General features: G+C 45.3%; 1 protein-coding gene across 5 annotated transcripts in view; it reads left to right on the forward strand.

The window, feature by feature from the left end:
* The window catches only part of LOC124031788 (protein SOGA1-like), a 67,842-nt gene that overhangs the window by 2,346 nt on the left and 38,418 nt on the right, over window positions 1–27,078 (forward strand). For all 5 annotated transcript variants that reach the window (XM_046343449.1, XM_046343451.1, XM_046343453.1 and 2 more), the window contains exons 2-3: window positions 1,090–1,314; window positions 8,034–8,192. In XM_046343449.1, the coding sequence (XP_046199405.1) occupies window positions 1,090–1,314; window positions 8,034–8,192 (384 nt within the window). The remainder of the gene's footprint in view (window positions 1–1,089; window positions 1,315–8,033; window positions 8,193–27,078) is intronic.

A 27,078-nucleotide genomic window follows, 5' to 3' on the forward strand; every position in this document is an offset into this window, starting at 1 on the left:
CCTAGAGTGCGACAGCTTTATTTATTTATTCCCGTGCTTTCTCACGCCTGTCTTCGGCACGCCTGTCTGACTAGTACAGCTGTTTGCTGGGGGTAGCCTGCGTCGTGCAGATGCTGCAGTCGAGAGCGCCCACTGTCCTCACTCACTCCACACACCATTGTTTATACCGGGGCCGCACCACGTGACGCGCTCTGCAGTGAGTGACCCACATTCCCCCTGGCAGCCCTCTCGGCATATTAGCAATGCGATAAAAGACTTGTATTTACTACTACACACTTCTCCCACCACCGCCCTTATAAATACTCGATCTGCCTTATTACTGCGCCTCTGTCAGGGGGGTTGTAGGATTTGGGCTAATGCCTCTTCAACCGTGTTGTTATGTAAGTAGTAGTAGGGAATTCTAGGAAGGCTTTTTGGGGTTTGATTTAAATCATACATTGCCATTGTTATTATACACCTTTCTATCAGGTGGGCACAGTTCAGTTCTGTATTAATCTGTGTTCTGCACGGGTTTGCCCCTGGAGGGGTTCTGTAGGCAATGGGGTTGTTAATGCTACAATCTTACTGCCATGGGCTAAATCAGCATATCTCCCGTTAAAACGAACGTTTACACCTCACACACATGGTGATCGGCTTTATAAAAGAAGACACCTGTACCATGTCAGATATAGAGTTGAAATGTATTCAATTTTGAGTTTGCATCACAATATTACACATTATATACATCACAGAAATATAACAAAACCGCTTGACATGGAAACACACAGATTTTCATTCAGATTTTAAAAAATAAATAAAAGTAGATTAATTATGAAATTATGAAAATTATGAATAACATTCCACCCATGAGGCCACTAGGTAATTTGACTGCAGGAAAGGCCTACTGAGTCTGAGATGACGATACACACCCTGCTAAGGATAAACTAATGAAGAGGGTGCTGACGATGACTGGTGATCTGATGCTGAGACAGTCCCTACAAGAATTCTTATACGTAGTCGAATGATGGCACTAGCTCATCCAGACCACTTTCTACCATTCTCAAACCGTCTTCTCCTCCACCCTTCCCCCGACCCCCCCCCCCCCCCCAGGACGAGATGGAGGAGCTGCGCTCGGAGATGTTGGAGATGCGGGACATGTACATGGAGGAGGATGTGTACCAGCTGCAGGAGCTGAGGCAGCAGTTTGAGCAGGCCAACAAGACCTGCCGCATCCTACAGTACCGCCTCCGCAAGGCCGAGAGACGCAGCCTCCGCGTGGCCCAGACGGGACAGGTGGACGGGGAGCTCATCCGGACCCTGGAGCAGGACGTCAAGGTGAATCTGGAATGGAGGTTGTGCGCGTGTATGTCTGTCATCGACTTTCGATGGGCAGCCAAGATGATGTGTGTGTGTGTCTGTGTGTAAAGGCTATGCCTAAGTCGTGTATGTCAGCAACACAAACAGAACTCGACGAGAGACTGAACTTTGGGTAATTGCTAGCATTTAGGTCCTTGCAGATTTTCGTAAACTTTTTCAAAAAGGGGTGGGATGGGGGGTGACATAACAGGTCAAAGGACAAAGGTTACATTTGGCTTTAAATGCATACATTCACACACCATTGATGGGATTTCTTGTTAATGGAGACGTTGCGGGTTGTTGGTCTTCCTACTGAACTGAGGCTGTGGTTACACGTCCCACATTCACAGCCGTCTGTGATCTATTTCCATGTGACAGAAACACAATGTGGCCTTTCTCAGGAGTCGAGGAAGGAGGGAATAGAGGGGAGAGGGTAATGATGTCATCCCCTGAAGGCAGGCCCCGTTCCCACTGTTCCTCTCTAAAAACGGTCCATTTGTATATCTTTTTCTTTTTTTTAAAGAGAGAAAGAAAGAAACGGGGCGGGGGGGGGTCCCTTCTTTCTGGCCAGGTAATATTGTGCCTCCGTGCCGGCCGTCTGTGCTGACTCTGGGGAATAAGGATTTGGTGTCGCTCCCGAGTTAAGTCCTCAGCAGCCAATCAGGGCGCAGCTGGTGGGCGCAAGAGCTCAACGGGCCGGGCGAAGACAGTCAAAGAAGGCCATTAACACAGGAAACCAAAAACAAACCACAGGGATGTGACCCCGGCTTCCTCGGCCTCCCCTCTCCGTCTCCCTCTCCGTATTCTTAAACAGCTAGGGCCAGTCACTCAACACATACCTGATTGTTTCTGCTGGCTACCAACTAAAACAGATCAAATTTCTCAGCCCTTTTCCCTCACACTGGGCTTTAACACTGCCATGCACTCCAGACTCCCTTCAAACGGACTTCCTCTAACCGTGAGGCCGGCTGTGTTCTCAGATAGTAAGGCTTATTCACGCACCAACCAAGCACCGGGGGAAGGAAATGTGTCTTGGCATGTTTGAGAGGATTTGGGCTGTATTCCATGTGATATTTGAGACCTGTCCTGTACCAGCCATTGTAGACTTTCTTTCACTTGTCAGCAAGAACCCACTACTTTGTGTTTGTGGCACAGCAATGAGTTATTGAACAGTTAGTATGTGTTGTGCGTGTTACGTTCATTCAGTAAATACAGGTAGTTTCAACACATTGGGGTCGTTTGGTTCCTTAGACGAAAATAACTACTTTGTGGTTATGGTCAGTCTTTATTCGTCACACAGTACTCAACCAACGTGATCACATGAAATAGCATACTGTAAGCTGATAGGGCTGTGCCAGTAGGGCTATACTTTAAATTGGCTTAACATAATTATTGCTCTCTCTCCTAAGTCCTTGTTCCCTTGTGACATACACAGTGAGCTGTTCCCACTTCCTGTTGCATCCTGCTCTTCAGCGCTCCGTAGGGGGAGGGGCGTGAATGTGCAATGCGTGCGTGTGTGTGTGTGTGTGTGTGGGATATCTGGAGATGGTCGTGGGATTCTCCTGGTCACTTCCTGTCCTTTCTGACCCACTGTCCTAATTCCAGAGCTATGAAACATAGGAAATGGAAAACATTGAGGTCTTCCATGACAATGGAAATGTGCTAAGGGATATACAGTAGATACCAGTATGATATAGAATCAGTCTCTCATTACACTGTCTGGGTCAGTGGATTTTATTCAGGGCAGCTAGCCTTTTCATTCCATAATCATTCCGTAAACAACATCTCTCCCAGCCTGGATGTTATGATGCTACCGTCATTGCTGGGGAAACTTGACTGATGTATTTTATTTCGAGTCAAAGGCACAGGCTCTCGCACATTGCCTGTGATCTGTGATGGGTTGGGGTGTGAAAGATACCATATCCTTCCCCTCTTAACTTCACATGTATAGGATGAGTGGGCTGAGCCTCTGTGCACTCCTGCATAGCAACAGCCGAGTTGCAGTATGGCGTGATGTGACATATAGGGAAGGAAAGTAGGGGTTGCTGCGATAGGGATACAGAGAGAGAGAGAGAGAGAGAGAGAGAGAGGGTGGATTACCTCTCTCTCTCCTCTATCTCCCTCTCTCCATCCCTCTCTCAGCAGCAGATAACGGCTAGGCAGCAGTAACAGTAGCATCCTGGAGATACCAATAGAAACCGTCTCCATGTGTCAGCCAGAGACGCCCGGATCAGAGAGCCGATTGGCTGGCTCAAGGAGTATCAGGAAGTATTTTTGTCCCTGTGCCTGCTCAGCACGGCACTAGCAGGAGCGTGTGTGGATGCCCCACCATGTGGATTATTCTGTAACCACTAAACAACTGTCGTGCAGGGGTCTGCTCTTTCACTACTAAAGAGCCTTTTATAGATAGACAGAAGGGAAGAAGATTATTATTTTCAGTTTCTAGAGGCTGCAACAGGAAGGATAACAACTAGATGATAGTTACATAAAAGTGCACCAGTTGGCTGAGCCTGTTAGCTGATACTGCAATACTAGATCCTATCATTAAATGTCTAAGCTAGATGGTAAATGCTCAATGCTTTCATAGAGTATGCTCTCCTTTGTAAGCACTTCTTAGCTCATTAAAGTAGAAAATACAATATCTCTCCAAGGTTATGTACAGTAAGGCCTTGGCTATGGGCCCTAGACAGAAGTAGTGCACTACATAGGGAATATGGGGCCATTTGGGACACAGACGTGGCCGATACTTTACACACTCCCCCCTCCTGTGCGTACTGCCAACATGCAAAACGCTGATGATAAAATCTACAGGGAAGTCATTGTTAAAAGGCGTGTGGAGGAACAGCTGTGACAGTGCTGACAGGCAGGATCAGAAGGGGAACATGGTGCCGCTTCAGCACACACACACACACACACACACACACACACACACACACACACACACACACACACACACACACACACACACACACACACACACACACACACACACACACACACACACACACACACACACACACACACTCCCATACAGGCACACACATGTGCGCGTGCACACACACAAACACACACCAACGAACCCACCCTCAGAGATGCAAAATATTCTCTATCACACACACACTCACCCACAAAAACATGTGAAAGAGACCCTTTTGATGGGTAAATGGCTCTTTTTAATTTGGTATGTGTGTCCAAGTGCCGGGTGTGGATAGGATCGACGTTAGGAGTCTGAAGGCTGGGACTTGACTATAATGTACCAGTCCTGCAAGACCTTCTCTCCTCTCCTCTGTATGCCATTCACGCCCTCTAGCTCTCCAGCTGGAACCCCTCTCGCCAATGCTAAAACCAATAGTGCAGTGACCCCAGAAATGCAATAGTGGTTGAGGTTAGTGGTTGGAGATGGGAAGCTGATCCTAGATCTGTATCTAGGGGAAACTTCACCCACGGAGTGCTGAAATCCATGTGTTTTACTTTTACATATCAAAGCATGATATTTGATTGGGAGGCTAAGGCAGCCAAGGCAGTGTATGGAAAGAGGCTGAACAGCAAGAGGGAGGAGGGAATCCTGTAGATTTAGTAAGTTAACAGGCCGTTAATACAGACTGTTGTTTACTGTGAAGGGGCCCGATCGCCATATACCGCCAGTCTAAAAACATAACCTGGAACCCTCCCAGAACGCTAATGAAAGGGAGCATTGATTTGACCATGCAGTCTGTCTCTTTGCATGTACATTTCTACCTTCTAAAGTATGGAGAAGAGAGAGGGAGGAGCATGGGCAGAATGAGAGAAGGAGGGGAAGACCGAAAAAAGAGAACGTCTGTGAGAGAGAGAGAGAGAGAGAGAGAGAGAGAGAGAGAGAGAGAGAGAGAGAGAGAGAGAGAGAGAGAGAGAGAGAGAGAGAGAGAGAGAGAGAGAGAGAGAGAGAGAGAGAGAGAGAGAGAGAGAGAGAGAGAGAGAGAGAGAGAGAGAGAGAGAGAGAGAGAGAGAGAGAGAGAGAGAGAGATGAAGAGATGAAGAGATGAATTAGAGCATGATGGGGAATTGGTCGGTTGGTCCACTCTCAGAGTGGGCAGCACAGAGGGGCATTGTGGTTCCCAGCTGCACATTGGCTCTGGTTACAGGGCCAGAGAGAATACCCCAATTCTGACACACGTGGACGCACTCGCAAACACAAACAAACACACAGACGCACACACACACACATTCAAACACACACATACATATACGCACACACACACACACACACATTCAAACACACACATACATATACGCACACACACACACACATTCAAACATACATATACGCACACACACACAGAAGCCCTGTTTGCTCTGACCCCCTTCCTCCTTTAATGAAATCAGCACTGTACCCCACACAGACGCACGCACACACACACACACACACACACACACACACACACACACACACACACACACACACACACACACACACACACACACACACACACACACACACACACACACACACACACACACACACACACACACACACACACACACACACATACACACACACACACAGGAGCCCTGTTTGCTCTGACCCCCTTCCTCCTTTAATGAGATCAGCACTGTACCCCACCCACACTGCACCAAAAGACTCCCATCCCATACAATGATGTTGCAGAGGTAGAAAAATAGAGAGAGAACATGACATAATAATCATCATATTGTGCCTTAGATATCATTATGTTATATTACCATTTTGAATGATACAATGCTTTCAAGCACATCAATATGACAATCCACTCAGATGTTTTGGATGTGTTTCCTGTCTATGGTATGAATAGAGCACCCTTGACATGTCACCTCCTTTCATTATTAACAATTAAAACCAGGCGGCTGGGTTTGCATTTGGATTGAACATCCTGTCAGTGCCCTGGTGATATACAGTCAAACAGAAACACACACACAAGTTGTTGTTGGCCCAGCAGAACATCATACGCTCATCTGGATAGTGTCTGTGTTGATCCCCAACCGCATTTAATGCTCTTCCTACCCCTCAGGGGAACCTATATCCAACTTTAAGAAGATCAGCCTTAATAACAGTCTTGTTCTGTAGCAACATGTCAAAACATGATGACATAAGAGCTGGTCTCTGCTCTACTCCACTCCTACCCATATTAGTGATAATACTGGAACACATTAATCATAATAGTGGAACACATTAGTGATAATACTGGAACACATTGGTGATAATACTGGAACACATTAGTGATAATACTGGAACACATTAGTGATAATACTGGAACACATTGGTGATAATACTGGAACACATTAGTGATAATACTGGAACACATTGGTGATAATACTGGAACACAATGGTGATAATACTGGAACACATTAGTGATAATACTGGAACACATTGGTGATAATACTGGAACACATTAGTGATAATACTGGAACACATTAGTGATAATACTGGAACACATTGGTGATAATACTGGAACACATTAGTGATAATACTGGAACACATTAGTAATAATACTGGAACACATTGGTGATAATACTGGAACACATTAGTGATAATACTGGAACACATTAGTAATAATACTGGAACACATTAGTAATAATACTGGAACACATTGGTGATAATACTGGAACACATTAGTAATAATACTGGAACACGTTAATGATAATACTGGAACACATTAATGATAATAATGGAACACATTAGTAATAATACTGGAACACATTGGTGATAATACTGGAACACATTAGTGATAATACTGGAACACATTAATGATAAGCTACAGTATGGTGTCATTTCTTACTGTGCTGTGAATACACCATCAGCAGAGAGACATATTTTACTTAACCATATACACTGAGTGGACTCAATATTAAGAACACTCTTTCCATGACGTAAACTGACCATCCATATACTTATATGTACATATTCTCATTCACACCCTTTAGATTTGTGTGTATTAGGTAGTTGTTGGGGAATGGTTCAATTACTTGTTAGATATTACTGCACTGTCGGAACTAGAAGCACACGCATTTCGCTACACTCGCATTAACATCTGCTAACTATGTGTATGTGACCAATAACATTTGACTTGATTTGACCAGGACCAGGTGAAGGCTATGGTCCCTTATTGATGCCACCTGTCAAATGCACTTCCATCAGTGTAGATGAAGGGGAGGAGACAGGTTAAAGAAGGATTTTTAAGCCTTGAGACATGGATTGTGTATGTGTGCCATTCAGAGGATGAATGGGTCAGACAAAATATTTAAGTGCCTTTAAACGGGGTATGATAGTAAATCCCAGTCGCACCTACGACCAAAGCTGCAGTATTTATCATGCTCAACAGTTTCCTGTGTGTAACAAGAATGGTCCATAACCCAAAGGACATCAACTTGACACAACTGTGGAAAGCATTGGAGTCAGCATGTGCCAGCATCCCTGTGGAACGCATTCAACACCTTGTAGAGCCCATTTCACGGACGAATTGAGGTTGTTCTGAGGGCAAAAGGGCCTGCTAACATTTTGTACACTCGGCGTGTATATGGTCATACTGGAAACAAATCACAATTTACAAAGGGCATTCATAAAGTAATTTAGTGTGACTCCGGACCGTGGCATCGTGGATCATGCTTGATCAATGAACCTCTGATATTGACCCCCCACCCCTCCCTCATGTCTTCTCTCTCTCGTCTCCTCCTTTGGACGTCAGGTGGCTAAAGACGTGTCCATCCGGCTGCACACCGAGTTGGACTCCGTGGAGAAGAAGAGGGGTCGCCTGGAGCAGGAGAACGAGGAGATGAGGTTCAGGCTCCAGGAGCTCGAGGTGGCCAAGCAGGTCCTGCAGGCTGAGATGGAGAAGCAACGAGAGGTAAGACGTTAGGTAGGACAAGGCTGGGTGGGGTGGGATTGGGCTGAGCTGGGATTACCATGGTTGGGCCGTGTGGATAGGGCCAGAGGAGTGAGACGTGGTGTGGCAGGGCTGGGCTTGGTTGGGTTGACCATGGCTGTATCTAGCTGGACTGGGTTTAGCTGGGTTTGGCTATAGGTTACGCTGTGTTGAATAGGCTGGGTTAAGTAGCCAGGGTTAAATTGGCTGGGTTTAGCTGAGCCGATCTGTTTTTTTTTGCCTTTCTTCAAGGTTTCATGTCAATTCCCCAGGCTTGGAATAAAAACGTGTCCGTTTTCAGTAAATGGAACGTTTGGGACCACATACACGGTCAGACTGAACCACAATTGTATGTTGTCCTATATGTTGTGAAGTGACCGGTTTGAGTTTTATGATAGAGCGTTGTGTTTTTTGTTTGGACTCAAATAGGGACTGGTGACCTTTAAGCCAAATGTTGACATTTGGCCTTTCTTCATTTGGCCTCGCCGCATGTTTACTGGAAAGAGTTGAGTAGAAAACCGTGGGAGGAAGTTGCTTTGTGCACGTCTTTCTATCCCGATAAAGACTCCTGCTAAAAACACTGTTTTGTGATCTACAGATATTGCGTTAGGAGAAATCAAATGCCCTCTTCTCTCAGTCTCGGCCCTCCCCCTGTGTTGACTAATCTGGAGTGGACAAAAGGAGGCCCCTTTCTCTCCTGCCGTCCCTTTATGGAGGAGAGGAGAGGAGAGCAGGGAGGGGGGGACTGATGACTGACCGTAGCCTTGGCCCAGCTCTCAGAATGAGGTTTGGGCTGGCTGGCTTGATGGGTAGCTGGTTGGGTAGCTGGGTGTCTGGCTGGCTGCAATGCTAACTCACTCAGTCACTGCCTGGCTGGCTGGCAGGCTGGTTGGCTAGCTTTGTGGTTGGCGGGCCCTATGCTAAGCGAGGTACCGCTGCTGTGTTGTGCTCGCCCCAATGGAGAGGGAGAATTCTTTGCATCGCTGACACCCTTCCAGATCCAGAACTATTATGTGTGCCCGCCGATCCCTGGCTTCACCCTGGCCACTCCGTCTCTGTTCCCCGGTCAGTTAGGAATGTCTCCGTCCCTGAGAATCAGGGCTGTGTGTATTAAAGGGGAATAAAAGGTGGTTTGTAAGTAACAAATTTGGTATTCTGTGGCTCCTGTCTGGGAGTGGAAGTGATGCTGCTGCTGCAGTGTTGGGGTAGCTGCCGGGGCCCGGCTATTCCATCGGATTCTGCCCGCTGGACCGTCTGTCTCCTGGGATAGTGGAGGGGCTGCAGATGCTGGCCAGGTAGAGGGAGAACAGAGGAAGAAGGAAGAGGGGAAAAGGGAAAGCCAATATGGCGTGTTTGCCACGTTTTCCTTCTCCTCTGTTTCAATGCAGACATGTAATAATGGTCCATTGTAATGATTGAATAACAATCCACTCAGAATCTAATTCAACAAACAAAATGTAAAATGACCGGCGGCCCTTATATTGTCTATTACTTATAAGACGTGGAGAAAATAGGACAGTTTATGTTTCCTCCCTCAGTTTGTGATGTACTGTGCTCTATGACATCAGACACCCCCCCCCCCCTAAAACATTTCAATGTTTTTAACCTCAGTTGTGTTGAAAGATGTGGTCAGTAACATTTGAGTCCATATGTAGGATGGATTAACCATTAACTCCTAGGTTAAACCCAGATTGGCTGTTGACTATTTCTCATATGTCTTCCCAAGACAATCTGTTTAAAACCCGACGTAGGCTCTCGGCGTTTCGTCATGTAAATGCATTGTGAAGGATCCGCCATCCGCCCCTCTAAACCAATGGAAAATGTTGGGATTAGAAGTAGGGTCACCGGTGAGGCTAAGTAAGGACAACTCTCTGAGATTAGATAAAAAAAATGTGTGGTTTCGGGTGCCTGTGTCTAGAGCTTTGCCCTCTGTTAACCAGCTACCTTTTTGACAAGAAGTGATTCCACAAAAATGGATTAAGGAAAGTGGAATGCTTGTAACACAGACAGAACACTGCTGATGAAGGTATTTCTTTATCCCCTCCATTCCTCACCGCTCCCTGTTGACTCCTCCTCTAATTCCAACTGCATCGACTCCCATTGCAGCTTTTTTGACCCTCTGAAGGTGATGAGGCTGGATTGGAGGGAGGGATGGAGCGATGCAAGGGGGTTGGGTTGGGTTGAGGTAGGGCGGGGAGGGGGGTTGGGTCGGGTCGGGGAGGGGGTTGGGTTGCAGCTCGAATAGGCGAAATGGGCAGGCAGTCTGGAAAGATAACGCCTTCAAGTGTAAACATCCAGCAGGACATCTCTCCCTCCCTCCTTCTCTCTCTCTCCCTCCTTCTCTCTCCCTCCCTCCTTCTCTCTCCCTCCCTCCTTCTCTCTCCCTCCCTCCTTCTCTCCCCCTCCCTCCTTCTCTCTCTCCCTCCTTCCTTCTCTCTCCCTCCTTCTCTCTCTCTCCCTCTCTCCTTCTCTCTCTCTCCCTCCTTCTCTCTCCCTCCCTCCTCTCTCTCTTTAGCGTGTTCTCCCTCTGTCTTTTTTTCTCAATCTCGCCACCCCTCTCCCACTTTCATTCCCAGTCGCTTCCTCACAAGTTCTCTCTCTCTCTCTCTCTCTCTCTCTCTCTCTCTCTCTCTCTCTCTCTCTCTCTCTCTCTCTCTCTCTCTCTCTATTCAATTCAAAGGGGCTTTATTGGCATGGGAAACACATGTTTACATTGCCAAAACAAGTGGAGTGGATAAACAAAAGTGAAATAAAAAAAATATTACACTCACACAAGTTCCAAAAGAATAAAGACATTTCAAATGTCATGTGATGTCTATATACAGTGTTGTAGCGATGTGCAAATAGCCATCTCTCTCTTTATAATACTTTTCCTCTTGGAGGTCATGGGCAGACTGGGCAGTGTTTTATGTTTACTGGTGTGCATTTGTGGGCTTTCATTACCCCAGTGATTTAGTGGGATCGCAGTGGAGACAGCTTAGGGACACAGACCTCTGTAGCAGTCGATCCCAAGGCCTAATGCACTTATTTTGTGTTGCAAACGCCACTCATTACGCCATTACTTATCAAGGAAACACTATACCGAGACAGCCCCCATTTTATTTATGCCTTCAGGAAGTGCTGTTGTCCCTTTGTTTGTCGGAGGCTGGGAGAAGCATGTCCTTGAGCAGAGAGAGGGGGAGGAGCCTTACAGGCAAAGAGAAAGTCAGTGGAGATGGAGGACATGTGACCGTGAGCTACTTCCTTATCAGTCACATGGTTGTTTCTCCCAATGAATGAATGATTATGCTCTGGGCTTGAGCCATTGATCATTCAGTGCTTTACAACATGCAGAAGAGCTGAGGGGTCTATTCATGTGATGAATACCCGCATAAAAAAAATACTATAGTATACTATACTACTATGGGGCGGCAGATAGCCTAGTGGTTAGAGCTTTGGGCCAGTAACTGAAAGGTTGCTAGATTGAATCCCCGATCTGATCTGTCGTTCTGCCCCTGAACACGGCAGTTAACCGACTGTTCCTCGGTCGTCATTGTAAATAAGAATTTGTTCTTAACTGACTTGTCTAGAAAAAGGAATAAAAATACTTTAGTATTCACTGTAGTGTTTTTACTGACTTTACTGTAGACAGCAAAAACACTAACGTCAGGCAAAAACACTACAGTGAATTCTGTAGTATTTACTATATTATTTACTGTAGATTACTGTATAATACTGTATAGTATTTACAGTTAACTATAGTATAAATACGGTAGTAAAAGACAACTGTAGTAAATACTATTCTAAGGGGTGCGTACTGGCGGCAGAGAAGTCAGACGCAGGAGAGCAAAAACCGTGTTTCCAAACGGTGCAGTTTAATAACAAACCAAAAAAACACCGGGAAACAGAACAATCAAATAATGGGCACATAACCTGACGCACACCAGGACAGACGTGCACAGGCACTTCCAATAAACAATCACCCACAAGGACATGAGGGGGAACAGAGGGTTAAATACACACCAGGACAGACGTGCACAGGCACTTCCAATAAACAATCACCCACAAGGACATGAGGGGGAACAGAGGGTTAAATACACACCAGGACAGACGTGCACAGGCACTTCCAATAAACAATCACCCACAAGGACATGAGGGGGAACAGAGGGTTAAATACACACCAGGACAGACGTGCACGAGCACTTCCAATAAACAATCACCCACAAGGACATGAGGGGGAACAGAGGGTTAAATACACAACATGTAATTGATGGGATTGGAACCAGGTGTGATGGAAGACGAGAAAATGAAAAGAGGATCAGCGATGGCTGGAAGTTCGGTGACTTCGACGGCCGAACGCTGCCCGAACAAAGAGAGGAACCAACTTTGGCGGAAGTCGTGACAACTATAGTAATTCATGTAGTGTTTTGGCGGACATTACTGTAGTGTTTACTATAGTGTTTTGGCGGACATTACTGTAGTATTTACTATAGTGTTTTGGCGGACATTACTGTAGTACTTACTATAGTGTTTTGGCGGACATTACTGTAGTATTTACTATAGTGTTTTGGCGGACATTACTGTAGTATTTACTATAGTGTTTTGGCGGACATTACTGTAGTATTTACTATAGTGTTTTGGCGGACATTACTGTAGTGTTTACTTTCGTGTTTTGGAGGACATTACTGTAGTATTTACTATAGTGTTTTGGCGGACATTACTGTAGTATTTACTATAGTATTTTGGCGGTCATTACTGTAGTGTTTACTATAGTGTTTTGGCGGACATTACTGTAGTGTTTACTATAGTGTTTTGGCGGACATTACTGTAGTGTTTACTATAGTGTTTTGGCGAACATTACTGTAGTGTTTACTATAGTGTTTTGTCGGACATTACTGTAGTATTTACTATAGTGTTTTGGCGGACATTACTGTAGTGTTTACTATAGTGTTTTGGCGAACATTACTGTAGTATTTACTAATCGTGTTTTGGCGGACATTACTGTAGTATTTACTATAGTGTTTTGGCGGACATTACTGTAGTGTTTACTATAGTGTTTTGGCGGACATTACTGTAGTGTTTACTATAGTGTTTTGGCGGACTTTACTGTAGTGTTTACTATAGTGTTTTGGCGGACATTACTGTAGTGTTTACTATAGTGTTTTGGCGGACATTACTGTAGTGTTTACTATAGTGTTTTGGCGGACATTACTGTAGTTTTTACTATAGTGTTTTGGCGGACATTACTGTAGTATTTACTATAGTGTTTTGGCGGACATTACTGTAATATTTACTATAGTGTTTTGGTGGACATTACTGTAGTATTTACTATAGTGTTTTGGCGGACATTACTGTAGTGTTTACTATAGTGTTTTGGCGGACATTACTGTAGTGTTTACTATAGTGTTTTGGCGGACATTACTGTAGTGTTTACTATAGTGTTTTGGAGGACATTACTGTAGTATTTACTATAGTGTTTTGGCGGAAATTACTGTAGTGTTTACTTTCGTGTTTTGGAGGACATTACTGTAGTATTTACTATAGTGTTTTGGCGGACATTACTGTAGTATTTACTATAGTATTTTGGCGGTCATTACTGTAGTGTTTACTATAGTGTTTTGGCGGACATTACTGTAGTGTTTACTATAGTGTTTTGGCGGACATTACTGTAGTGTTTACTATAGTGTTTTGGCGAACATTACTGTAGTGTTTACTATAGTGTTTTGGCGGACATTACTGTAGTATTTACTATAGTGTCTTGGCGGACATTACTGTAGTGTTTACTATAGTGTTTTGGCGGACATTACTGTAGTGTTTACTATAGTGTTTTGGCGGAATTTACTGTAGTGTTTACTATAGTGTTTTGGCGGACATTACTGTAGTGTTTACTATAGTGTTTTGGCGGACATTACTGTAGTGTTTACTATAGTGTTTTGTTTCATTAACTTTGACATAGAAGTGGAAACTTTCTCCTTCAGGAAACCTACTGGAGAAATATTAAAAGAGCAAATGCTCCAGAACCTGTAAGTCGGTAGGACCTACCAGCTCTCACAGTCTCCCGTCAGAATGAAACGTTCATCCATGTTTCTCAAACCTCAAATTTCAAAGTTGTTCCAAATGTCAAAGTGTTTAGGGTTAAGTTTAGGCATTAACTCTGAATGGTTCAGGTCAGGGTTCAGGTTTGGGATAGGCTTATCAAAAACGCTTTTCAATTGCTGGATTTAATCTTACAAACTTTGGAATCAGAGGCAGATGCTTATGCCCATTCGCCATCCCCCAAGCAAAATAGAAACCTACTTAAACAAAACAGCGCTCACTGTTGCCCCCTCTGTCCGGCTTCCACGTTATCTCCCAACATCCTCAGACATGGACTGATGTCAAACACTGTATCGTGGATGACCTTGTTAGGTAGAGCTTGGTTCTGAATAGATAGTTCAGAGCTTCTGCTCTTTTCTATAACCTGTCGGGAACACAATATATGGTCTATAATAACTGAGAAACCTACATGCCAAGTATAGACCATATTATGTTCTACAGTATTCTCTGGTAAAGTTTTTTTTTAAATGTGGGTAGTAGACAACGTTGTTTTCTTTGGTACCTTGGAAAATGTTCCATCTTCTGGGACTTTGCCACTGTGGTCCACTTTAGTTAACACCCAACGGGGGTGTTATTCAGTTAGGTTACAGTGGAATTGGTCAGGTATTTCACTATGGGCACACATACACATACAGTAGTACACACACACACACACCTGTTCCGCTGCATTAGGTGGGTCCTGAATGCTTCTCAGGTGTAATCTGGGATTCTCCGCTCAGCCCCTGCCAGCCAATCAGGCCGCTGTGGGCTACGATCACTTGTCCCAAACGGGCTGCTGTCGTTGTGTGTGTGTGTGTGTGTGTGCTCTGATTCGAACGCCTCACCATGCTGTTTATAATCCCAGTGGTTTGGGCTGAACTGAGTCCCACCATGCTGCAGATCTCCAGACCTGCAAACCTCCAGCATGTAACGGAGCCCTTTTCTGATAATGACTGTCTCTTTCCCGCTCCCCTCAAACTGTCCATCCTAAAAACAGAGGTGCTTACCCCTGGTCAAAACCTCTCCCACCCTAATGATGATTTAACTGGCCAGCTGTCTGTCTCTGATGAGGAGCGCCCTGCGCTGGGTGTGTTCCAGGACTGTGCCAAGTGCAAACAAACCTATTATGGGCCATCATGGTAACAAAGCAGATGGGTTATGGAGGCACTGGATAGAAGGCTATTGTTCTGGGTCATTGTGATTGACCAGGACCTCACCTATGTGGCTCAGTCGGTAGAGCATGGTGCTTGCAACGACAGAGTCGTGGGTTCATTTCCCACGGGGGGACTAGTACGAAAAGGAAGGCACTCACGACTGTAAGTTGCTCTGGAGAAGAGCAACTACTGAAATGTAATCACTGTCGTGCGGCGCTAAATAGGATGTAAATATAGGCCACCGTACCTTTTTGTTAGCGTAATGACTAAAATAGAGAGAGAGAGCAGAAAGCAGGAGAAATGGAGAGTAAAAGCTTAAAAAAGAAAGGTGAGGAGAGAAGAGAAGGCCAGTGAAGACAAAGGAATGAAGCATCTCTGGGTGGCTAGAAGGAAGCTTCACACAATAAACCCTGCGGGACATTCAGAGGTGTGTGAGGAGCTGCTGAAGGACCAGCGATCCCTATGGAGGAACATAAAATACCTGCAGAAGAACACAAACACACACACACACACACACACACACACACACACACACACACACACACACACACACACACACACACACACACACACACACACACACACACACACACACACACACACACACACACACACACACACACACACACACACACACACACACACACACACACAAAATCCATGTGACATCTTGGAGCTGCATGGGCAAATTTCCTTCCTCATGCACGAGTCAGGCACAGCCAAGCAAACAAACAGTGTTGAATTGTTCAATCACCCCCCTTTGGTAATTTAATGCTCCAATACAAATCCACATGAAAATTGAGAAGAGTCAGGCCAACTGTGGAATGAATAAAGCCTCAGACAGCGACCTCAGGCTGTATAGCCTGCATCCTCCTCCTCAGTACAGAGAGAACACTTTGGACATAGAAACACACGCAGCAGACAGAGTGAATGCAGAGCGCTGGAGCCCTGACAGGTTACATGAAAGGCATTTTATATCCATCCCCTGCTAGTCTCTCCATCCCCAGACAGAACATCCACACCTGAGCCAGTCTGCAGTGAGGAGAGAGAGAGAGAGAGACAGAGAGAGAGAGAGAGAGAGAGAGAGAGAGAGAGAGAGAGAGAGAGAGACAGAGAGAGAGACAGAGAGAGACAGAGAGAGAGAGAGAGAGAGAGAGAGAGAGAGAGAGAGAGAGAGAGAGCGAGCAAGAGAAAGCAGACGCATCTAAAACTACCTCTCCGTTCATCACCCCCCTGAGCCAGACGTCTTCTCAACATCTGCTGGTTGTTGTTTTAACAGCTCTCTTTCTCCCCCTTTCTAACCCCCCCCCCTCTCTCCACCTGTTTTATAGACATTAAAAGGTTTTTAAAGTGTCAGATTATCTCACGCAGTGGGACCCGTTGGGTGTGGCTAGGAGAGGTCTTCTACAAGGTTCAATTTGGACCATACAGTCTTCGGGGAGCCATTGTAGTCTGGAAAACAACATGTTAAAGCCAGGGGGAGGTGGGGTTGAGGTCATATGTGTGAATGGAGATGTAGACGGTTTTATTGATATCCTTACCTTTCCTCACCAAAGTTTAGTGGGGAAGACTAATTGCTCTCAAGGGTGTGTGTGTGTGTGTGTGTGTGTGTGTGTGTGTGTGTGTGTGTGTGTGTGTGTGTGTGTGTGTGTGTGTGTGTGTGTGTGTGTGTGTGTGTGTGTGTGTGTGTGTGTGTGTGTGTGTGTGTGTGTGTGTGTGTGAGCGATGCTTAACGGCTGCTGGTCGGAGAATTACACATGAATTGTACATACAATACCGGTCAAAAAATGTAGACTATTGTATAGATTGTAGAATAATAGTGAAGACATTAAACCTATGAAATAATACATATGGAATAATGTAGTAACCTAAAAAGTGTTAAACAATATTTGAGATTAATCAAAGTAGCCCTTTGCCTTGATGACAGCTTTGCACACTCTTGGCATTCTCTCAACCAGCTTCATGCATTTCAATTAGCAGGTGTGCCTCGTTAAAAGTTCATTTGTGGAATTGATTTCCTTCTTAATGCTTTTGAGCCAATCAGTTCTGTTGTGTCAAGGTACGGGTAGTATACAGAAGATTGCCCTATTTGATAAAAGAGCAGGTCCATATTATGGCAAGAACAGCTCATATTACATTTACATTTACATTTAAGTCATTTAGCAGACGCTCTTATCCAGAGCGACTTACAAATTGGTGCATTCACCTTATGACATCCAGTGGAACAGTCACTTTACAATAGTGCATCTAAATCTTAAGGGGGGGGGTGAGAGGGATTACTTATCCTATCCTAGGTATTCCTTAAAGAGGTGGGGTTTCAGGTGTCTCCGGAAGGTGGTGATTGACTCCGCTGTCCTGGCGTCGTGAGGGAGTTTGTTCCACCATTGGGGGGCCAGGGCAGCGAACAGTTTTGACTGGGCTGAGCGGGAGCTGTACTTCCTCAGTGGTAGGGAGGCGAGCAGGCCAGAGGTGGATGAACGCAGTGCCCTTGTTTGGGTGTAGGGCCTGATCAGAGCCTGGAGGTAGTACGCAAGTATAAACACCATGGGACCACGCAGCCGTCATACCGCTCAGGAGGAGAGACGTGTTCGGTCTCCTAGACATGAACGTACTTTGGTGCGAATGGTGCAAATCAATCCCAGAACAACAGCAAAGGACCTGGGGAAGATGCTGGAGGAAACAGGTGCAAAAATATCTATAGCCACAGTAAAACGAGTCCTATATCGACATAACTTGAAAGGCCGCTCAGCAAGGAAGAAGCCACTGCTTCAAAACCGCCATAAAAAAAGCCAGACTACGGTTTGCAACTGCACATGGAGACAAAAATCATACTTTTTGGTGAAATGTCCTCCTGTCGGATTAAACAAAATTAGAACTGTTTGGACATAATGACCATCGTTATGTTTGTGGAGGAAAAAGGGGGAGGCTTGCAAGCCCAAACACCACCATCCCAACCGTGAAGTACAGGGGTGGCAGCATCATGTTGTGGGGATACTTTGCTGCAGAAGGGACTGGTGCACTTCACAAAATGGTATCATGAGGACGGAAAATTGTGGATATATTGAAGCAACATCTCAAGACATCAGTCAGGAAGTTAAAGCATGGTCGCAAATGGGTCTTCCAAATGGACAATGACCCCAAGCATACTTCCAAAGTTGTGGCAAAATGCCTTAAGGACAACAAAGTCAAGGTATTGGAGTGGCCATCACAAAGCCCTGACCTCAGTCCTATAGAACATTTGTGGGCAGAACTGAAAAAGCGTGTGTGAGCAAGGAGGCCTACAATTCGGACTCGGTTACACCAGCTCTGTCAGGAGGAATGGGCCAAAATTCATCCAACTTATTGTGGGAGCTTGTGGAAGGCTACCCGAAACATTTGACCCAAGTTAAACCATTTAAAGGCAATGCTACCAAATACTAATAGAGTGTATGTAAACTTCTGACCCACTGGGAATGTGATGGAAAAAATACAATCTGAAATAAGTCACTATTATTCTCACATTTCACATTCTTAAAATGAAGTGGTGATCCTAACTCATCTAAGACAGGGAATTTTTACTAGGATTAAATGTCTGGAATTGTGAAAAACTGAGTCGTAATGTATTTGGCTAAGGTGTATATAAACTTCCGACTTCAACTGTATAGTGTGTGATCAAATCTTTTAGGGGAAATCATATTTTATACAATTGCTCCGAGATTTTATATAAGCAAAGAGAAATGACAGTCCATCATTACTTTAAGATATGAAGGTCAGTCAATCCGGAAAATTTCAAGAACTTTTACGTTTTTTCAAGTGCAGTTGCAAAAATCATCAAGTGCTATGATGAAACTGGCTCTCATGAGGAAAGGAAGACCCAGAGTTACCTCTGCTGCAGAGGATAAGTTCGTTAGAGTTGCCATCCTCAGAAATCAGCAATTAACTGCACCTCAGATAGCACCTCACAGAGTTCAAGGAACAGACACATCTCAATATCAACTGTTCAGACGAGACTGCGTGAATCAGGACTTAATGGTTGAATTGCAGCAACGAACCCACTACTAAAGGACACCAATAAGAAGAGATTTGCTTGGGCCAAGAAACATGAGGAATGGACATTAGAACGGTGGAAATATGTCCTTCTGATGAGTCCAAATTTGAGGTTTTCTGTTCCAACCGCCGTGTCTTTGTGAGACGCAGAGTAGGTGAACGGATGATCTCCGCATTTGTGGTTCCCACCATGAAGTATGGAGGAGGAGGTGTGATGGTGTTGGGGTGCTTTGCTGTTGACACTGTCAGGGATTTATTTATAATTCAACACGCTTAACCAGCATGGCTACCACAGCATTCTGCAGCGATACGCCATCCCATCTGGTTTGCGCTCAGTGGGACTATCGTTTTTTTTTTCAACAGGACAATGACCCAAAACACACCTCCAGGCTGTGTAAGGGCTATTTGATCAATAAGGAGAGTGATGGAGTGCTGCATCAGATGACCTGGCCTCCTCAATCACCTGACCTCCAATTGAGATGGTTTGGGATGAGTTAGACCACAGAGTGAAGGAAAAGCAGCGAACAATTGCTCAGAATATGTGGGAACTATTTTAAAGACTGTTGGAAAAGCATTCCAGGTGACTACCTCATAAAACTGGTTGAGAGAATGCAAAGCTGTCATCAAGGCAAAGGGTGGCTACATTGAAGAATCTCAAAAAATATATTTTATTTTATTTGTTTAACACTTGTTTTGGTTACTCCGTGATTCCATATGTGTTATTTCATAGTTTTCATGTCTTCACTATTATTCTACAATGTAGGAAATAGTAAAAATAAAGAAAAACCCTTGAATGAGTAGGTGAGTCCAAACCTTTGACTGGTACTGTATGTCAGAATAATCTGCGCACTAAACTGTGCCATTAATTGCCCAAGTTTCATATGTGCTGCAAGGTGCCACTTTACTCAACATGCTGCTTCCAGGGAAACAAAGAACCGAAGGGAATCGTCATTGAGCGATCTCGCATGCAGCCCCTTCTCATATTTCCTTATCGGAGGACCCAAAGTAACCCTCTTTGCCATTTTGACAGGGGAAGAAACCCAGATGCAGGGATGTGTCTGTGATTTATGATGATTGGCACATTTATACGGATTCTCCAGGAGGAGCGGGGCCTATCAGACCGAGCGGTGATTAGGGTGGACTGGGTGATAGGCTTCCTGTCCTGGCAGGTCATTTGTAAAGTCACCCACCGCCACACACCCTGTCTGAACCGACTGCCTTGGCCCAAGACTAATAATAGTTTTACCAGATGTCTATTCGGAGCTCTGGCTCAGATAAGGTCCCAGACTCCACAATCCCTGTCGTCCAACCAGACCAAGGTAGTGACATCATCAACATGCTGCCAGTTGCACCTGTGTTTACTCTGATATTCAACAAGGCAATGGGAATAGGCCAATGACATGTTATGCTGGCTATGCTGTCACTTTGGACCTTGGTTGCCATGGCTACCCAAACTCAGACACCTGTTTGGCTAGACATATTAGCATTTCGGTCACATCAATTGTGAATAGGTTTTATAGCGAGGCTTATGGTAAAGACTATAATAAGCCTATGACAGATCCCTGACAGAGAAAACAAAAGACAGAATGGTAACATAGTAGGACAGTAGGGACAATTTATTATCCCGAAAATGTGGCCGTATAGAATGAGTATATTGAACGAATGGCAGTTGTGTGACTACAGAATGTCACCACCAATGGTTTACATCACGGCATGTAGTGTATGTACGTCTGCTTCCACGTCAGGACTTTGAACCAAGGTTGTTCTCCAGGGTTCTAAGTAGGGGTGTAACGGGGTTCGGTATGCGGTTTTGGGGTCACGGTTCGGTTTCGGTACAGCGTAAAAAATGTAATTCCCAACAGTTACTCTAATACTTCCAGATCAACTGTAATGTCAATACCATTGTAAAGCACAATTTCTCCCCTTTCCAGCAGAATCAATTACATGACCTAAACGTTGACAGTTTCTGCATAATTCAAGCAGGCAATGAGCTCCGTCGGGTCTTTTTAAAAATGGCGGGTGGGGAAGCGAAACTAATGCGTGATAGTGAGAAGGAGAGATGTTGTGTGGGAAAATTGCTTTTTTTCATTCGATCTGTCCAACTTATCACCTTATCTCCTCTAAAATGTAAATAAAACACTATAAAGAGTTTATATAATGTGTCATTACATACCTATTTGAAGGTTTGTGTCAAATTTGAATCGGGTTTAGAAGTAAACAGCGGCTGGTCACTGTCCATTTCTTGTTTTTCAATGATGAGAGAAGTGCTACACCCGGTGGAGAGAGACTGTAGGACAGAAATAGTTGCTTTATGTGTGCTGTACGTTACGGCATGACACGTCAAGATGTAACTGAGGGTCCGTTTTTTTCAACTTTTCTCCAATACTATTGAGCCATTACCATGATGATCAACACTTGAATAGAAACCTAGTTCACACCCCCGATTTTGACGTCAACACAGTCGCTACAATCCCATTAGTTTTCTTTTGTAGCCTCGTTTGAATGTTGCGGTTCCGCACATTTGTACGGAATGGGGTGAGTTTACTTTAGTTGGGTAAAATAGCTAGCCGGCTATCTTTCTTCCTGTCCTACAGTTACAAATAACAACACCTCCATTCAGACTATTAAATAAGCAGCCTTCCATTTGGCTTCTTGTTCATTGTAACATATACTTCTCATTTAACTTTTAATTCCATCCTTTTAATTCCAACTTCCATTGATTAGATCAGGTCCTAACTTGCTTTGCCACACACAGAGGCTCTATGACTGTAGTGGCGCTATGATGACTTGTGATTGGCCCGACAACAACAACAAGCTACACAAAAGCTACACAAACGCAAATGCACAGACTATTCTCGCTAAGCAGCGGAGAGCATCCTATTCACTTTTTATCCACAACTCTCTGTCCGTCGACCGTTGTAATCGACTGTGAAGCCAACATGTTCCCAAGCTGGAGATTTTAAAAGATGACGGAGGATCCTCCTGGTTTATGGATCCTACCACCCGCCCCACCACATCAACAGTTCCCGGCTGCGCCTCACAAAAGGACAGTTTGAAATCCGCCACTTAAGATTGGAACTTTGATTACAACATGCGCATAAGCTGTACTTGTTTTTCCCAAAATAGCCTACAGTGGTTTTTCCAGCTCAGATTCACTCACGAGGCAATGGCATACAACGCAGTTAATGGCCTAGTGTTTCTTTTTGACTGTATTTTGGATGTATTCACTGGTGTTCACAGTGCGGACCGAACCGAGCAGTACGAAGACCTAGTTCTATGTGTTCTTTGTTTTCCCTGTTCTCCTCATTAGGGCCTGTCAGAACATTCCTGTCTCTCTCACTGACAGAGGATCGGTAGATCCTGACTCTCCCGGAGTCTCCCGCTCCTCTCGTGTGTGTGTGTGTGTGTGTGTGTGTGTGTGTGTGTGTGTGTGTGTGTGTGTGTGTGTGTGTGTGTGTGTGTGTGTGTGTGTGTGTGTGTGTGTGTGTGTGTGTGTGTGTGTGTGTGTGTGTGTGTGTGTGTGTGTGTGTGTGCATGTTTGCAGGGGCGCAACTTTCACTGGGGACGGGGAAGGGGGGACATGTCCCCTCCCACCCTCTGAAATTGCACCCCCCCCCAAAAAAAACGAGGACAATGCGGACGCCTCCGAGCGGTAGGGTATGCTGTTTGAAGCGTTTATCCGAATGAATTAAAAAATACATATATAATTATTATTAATATGTCCCCCCCCACTTCTAAAACCAAAGTTGCGCCCGTGCATGTTCGTAGAAAAAAAACACCCTGTTATGTAAGAGACCGACATGTCGGCCTGCATCAGGAGGCTGAGAAGGAGCTGAGCTCCACTTGAACTTGATCTCTGTCTGTCTGTCTCTATTTCTCACTCTCTTTTGTTTCTCTCTCTGTCGCTCTCTCACTCTCACTCTCTCTCTCTCTTTTGTTTCTCTCTCTCTGTCGCTCTCTCACTCTCTCTCTCTCTTCTTTTTCTCTCTCTCTGGCTCTCTCTCTCTCTCTTTTGTTTCTCTCTCTCTTGTCGCTCTCTCACTCTCTCTCTCTCTCTTCTGTTTCTCTCTCTCTGTCACGCTCTCTCTCTCTCTCTCTCTTCTGTTTCTCTCTCACTTTGTCTGTTTGTTTGTCTGAGTGCTGTTGAGACTGTTAAGGCAGTTGGACAGCAAAGGGTCAGGCTAAGAGCCTTGCAGATGAAGTCATTTTAAAACCAGCAAAGCAGGATTTAGATCATTACTGATTAAATTGGCAGGGAATGAGACATCGATAATGAATCGGAGAGTCCCAAAATCTTGAGTTTGACTGTTGAAGAACTGGAGTTTGACTCCTAAGTGTGTGTGTGTTTCTGGGTCGCTCCGTCTTGAGCCATTAGTGAGTGTCCTGTCCAGCAGACTCGGAGATGGTGGGATCGACCTCTCCTTACGTAACCCTCGGTCCATAAACCCTAGCTGTATGCTGAGCTGACATAGCATTGTTCCATGTCCAGAATGATCAGTCTTCCTGCTCTCCTCTACCCAGGGATGAGTCCTCGAGGCCAGTCACGCTCCCCCACACCACTGGGCTACTGAGCTGTGTGACGTGGCTGAGTGGAGCAAATGAGACGTGGGATTGATTGCTCAATTGGATGAGGAAAATTGCACCTTCCATTACTAGTGTGCCGTACATTGACCTGTCAGGCCCTGAGAGATGGAGGGAGGTAGAGAGAGAGAGATAAGGGGGGGGCAGAATGACAAGAAGAGAGAAGGGAACCATGGGAGACATCTAGATACAAAATGACCCCCCAGGCATGAAAATGATTGTAACTGTATGTCCTCCAGAATTTGATGTGGTTTTAGAGGACCTGGTGAGATCATCAAAACCACCGTGTGTAGACCGTTAAACAATTACAACGTGGTCTGAGGCAGTCTGAGTTCTTATCACCTTCTCTCTGCTTAGAGTACACAGGGGCTTGACTGGGCAGGCTTCTCTGAGTGTGTGTGGTCATGTGTCTGCCTGCCTGCATTAGTGTGTGTGTGTGTGTGTGTGTGTGTGTGTGTGTGTGTGTGTGTGTGTGTGTGTGTGTGTGTGTGTGTGTGTGTGTGTGTGTGTGTGTGTGTGTGTGTGTGTGTGTGTGTGTGTGTGTGTGTGTGTGTGTGTGTGTGTGTGTGTGTAGCAGTAGCATGCTGCAGTGGCTACAGTACACACCCACCCCTGCATTGTCTCTCCTAGAGCCCAGCACTACCCCGCGCGCTGTGACATGCTTTTCTCTTCCTCTCTCTCCTCTGATAATTATCAGTTAACTCCCAGGCAGCCGCAGACTGTAAGAGAGAAGGCTGGATGCACACAGTGAAATTAAGCCCTCATCAATTATCACCTACAGATTGACGACTATTTCTGGCACTGCCAGCCTCAGCGTAGTCAAATCAAATCACATTTTATTAGACACATACACGTATTTAGCAGATGTTATTGCGGGTATAGCGAAATGCTTGTAAGACCGCAATTATGTACACGTCGTGGTAATGTAGTCTCTCTTGACCTTCATGACCTTCGTGTACGTGGCTCGTGAGATGATCAGTAGTGTTATATAGATAGGACTTGCTGGACAAACCATCACGACATAAGAGGGAATCTGTCTCCTGCGGGATGACCGTGTGATGTCTGTTGGTTGTATTTAGTCCATACCAGCGGGTATTCATCTCTCTCTTTATTTCTCTCTACTGAACCACCCATCACCACCACCACTACAACCCGGGATGAGCTGATGGCCAGTTTCAGCCTCAGCGCTCCTGTTTGGTCCTGCTTGGTCATGAGAGCACATAGATAGTTGCCTAGCTGTCAGACAGCTACGTGGCTTTTGTAAATGTCTATACTTCTATCTCCTCCCAGCAACGTTATCAGAGCAGCGTAGCGTTCAGTGCTCGTCTCTCTCGGGGGAGGTGGAGAGCTCTCCAAACTCATTTTGTGGCAGAGAGGAAAATAAATTGGCTGACAGCCCCTCTTTACTGAGAGTGTGAGGGGTTTAGTCGAAAGAGGATGATTGGTGTGAGTTTGTGTGGGAGAGTGTGTGTGGGTCTTGGGGGGGGGGGGGGCTGGTGTATGTGTGCGTGTGTTTGCATATGCGTGCATGAGTTTGTGTGTGTCTGTGTGTCTTTATGTGTTAAGTGTGCACCTGCCTACTCAACAGAAAAAATGCCAAATGAAAAGCTTTCCCTCTTGAACAGCATGCCCCGAGATGCAATCTCTTATAGATTGAAACTGAATCCATTTCGATGGCCTCGTGCATCTTTCTTCAGTCTGGAAAGAACTGGGAGAAGGCCCCGTTGCCACTGTTGTTGTTGTGTAGGAGGCTTAATGAAGAGATGAGGTGAGCTATGAGGGGAATGCAGGGGACTGTCGCGCCCCTCTCCTTCGGCTGAGCGTCTGTCTCCGTTAGCGACCAGCTAACTGACGGCTTAATGAGCGTCAGGTGCTTCAGATTCTCCTAACGAACGAGAGCAGGGGCTCGAGAGGCACATGCTCCTTAACTGAATTCTATTGAAAGGAGAGTTGAGGAGAGGAGAGACGGTGTCTTGTCTATGGGGCAGTTGGGATATATACTGTTTAGGTCTTGTCTCCTCCTGCCTCTACTCCTCAGTAACTCTTAATAGACAGTAAAGGCAGACAGGCATTTGATGGATAGCCCTTTTAAACACACATCCAAAAGCAGGCGAGGTGCCAGGTGGGGGAGGGAGGGAGGGAGGAGGGCTGTTAACTGGGTCAAACTGGCCTCCCAGTTCTGATTTGACTTTGAAAGCTGATTTGACTTATTTTGCTATCTCTCATCCCAGTCGAGAGAGATGGAGCAATAGAGAGAGAACCTTTCCACACTACCCAGTATCTGCCGCTCTGAAATTAAACATCTAATTGACTACATTCTGCTCTGAGCTGAGTGGCCTAGTAATGCCAGCAGCACACCACCCTGCATCCCACTGCTGGCTTGCCTCTGAAGCTAAGCAGGGTTGGTCCTGGTCAGTACCTGGATGGGAGACCAGATGCTGCTGGAAGTGTTGTTGGAGGGCCAGTAGGAGGCACTCTTTCTTTAAAAGATATATGTATATGCTGTCCCAGGGCAGTGATTTGGGATATTGCCTGGTGTAGGGTGCTGTCTTTCAGATGGCACATTAAACAGGTGTCCTGACTCTCTGTGGCCACTAAAGATCCCTTGGCACCTATTGTAAGAGTAGGGGTGTTAAACCTGGTGTCGTGGTTAAATTTCCACCATGGCCACACACCATCATGGCCACCTAATCATCTAGCTTCCAATTTGCTCATCACCCCCCCCCCTGTAACTATTTCCCAGGTTATTGCTGTAAATGAGAATGTGTTCTCAGTCAACTTACTAGGTAAAATAAGGCTAGAATGTTACATTTTTACTCCTCTACTGCCAGAATTCTGTGTCAGAAATGTGTAATATCAGGCCTGACATATTTCTTGTTTTCCCACTCCCCATCATAACAATGGTATCAGATTTATGTTTCCCTGTAGTTCCTTCAGAGCAGGGATGGGCAACTCAAGTCCTCATGCCGGAGTGGAGTGACACTTTCCCCCCCATCCCTAGCAAACACAGCTGATTTAAACTAATTGCATTCAAAAACTGAAGATGATGATTA

The sequence above is a fragment of the Oncorhynchus gorbuscha genome, linkage group LG03 (assembly GCF_021184085.1).
Source record: "Oncorhynchus gorbuscha isolate QuinsamMale2020 ecotype Even-year linkage group LG03, OgorEven_v1.0, whole genome shotgun sequence".
NCBI classification, from domain to species: Eukaryota; Metazoa; Chordata; class Actinopteri; order Salmoniformes; family Salmonidae; genus Oncorhynchus; species Oncorhynchus gorbuscha.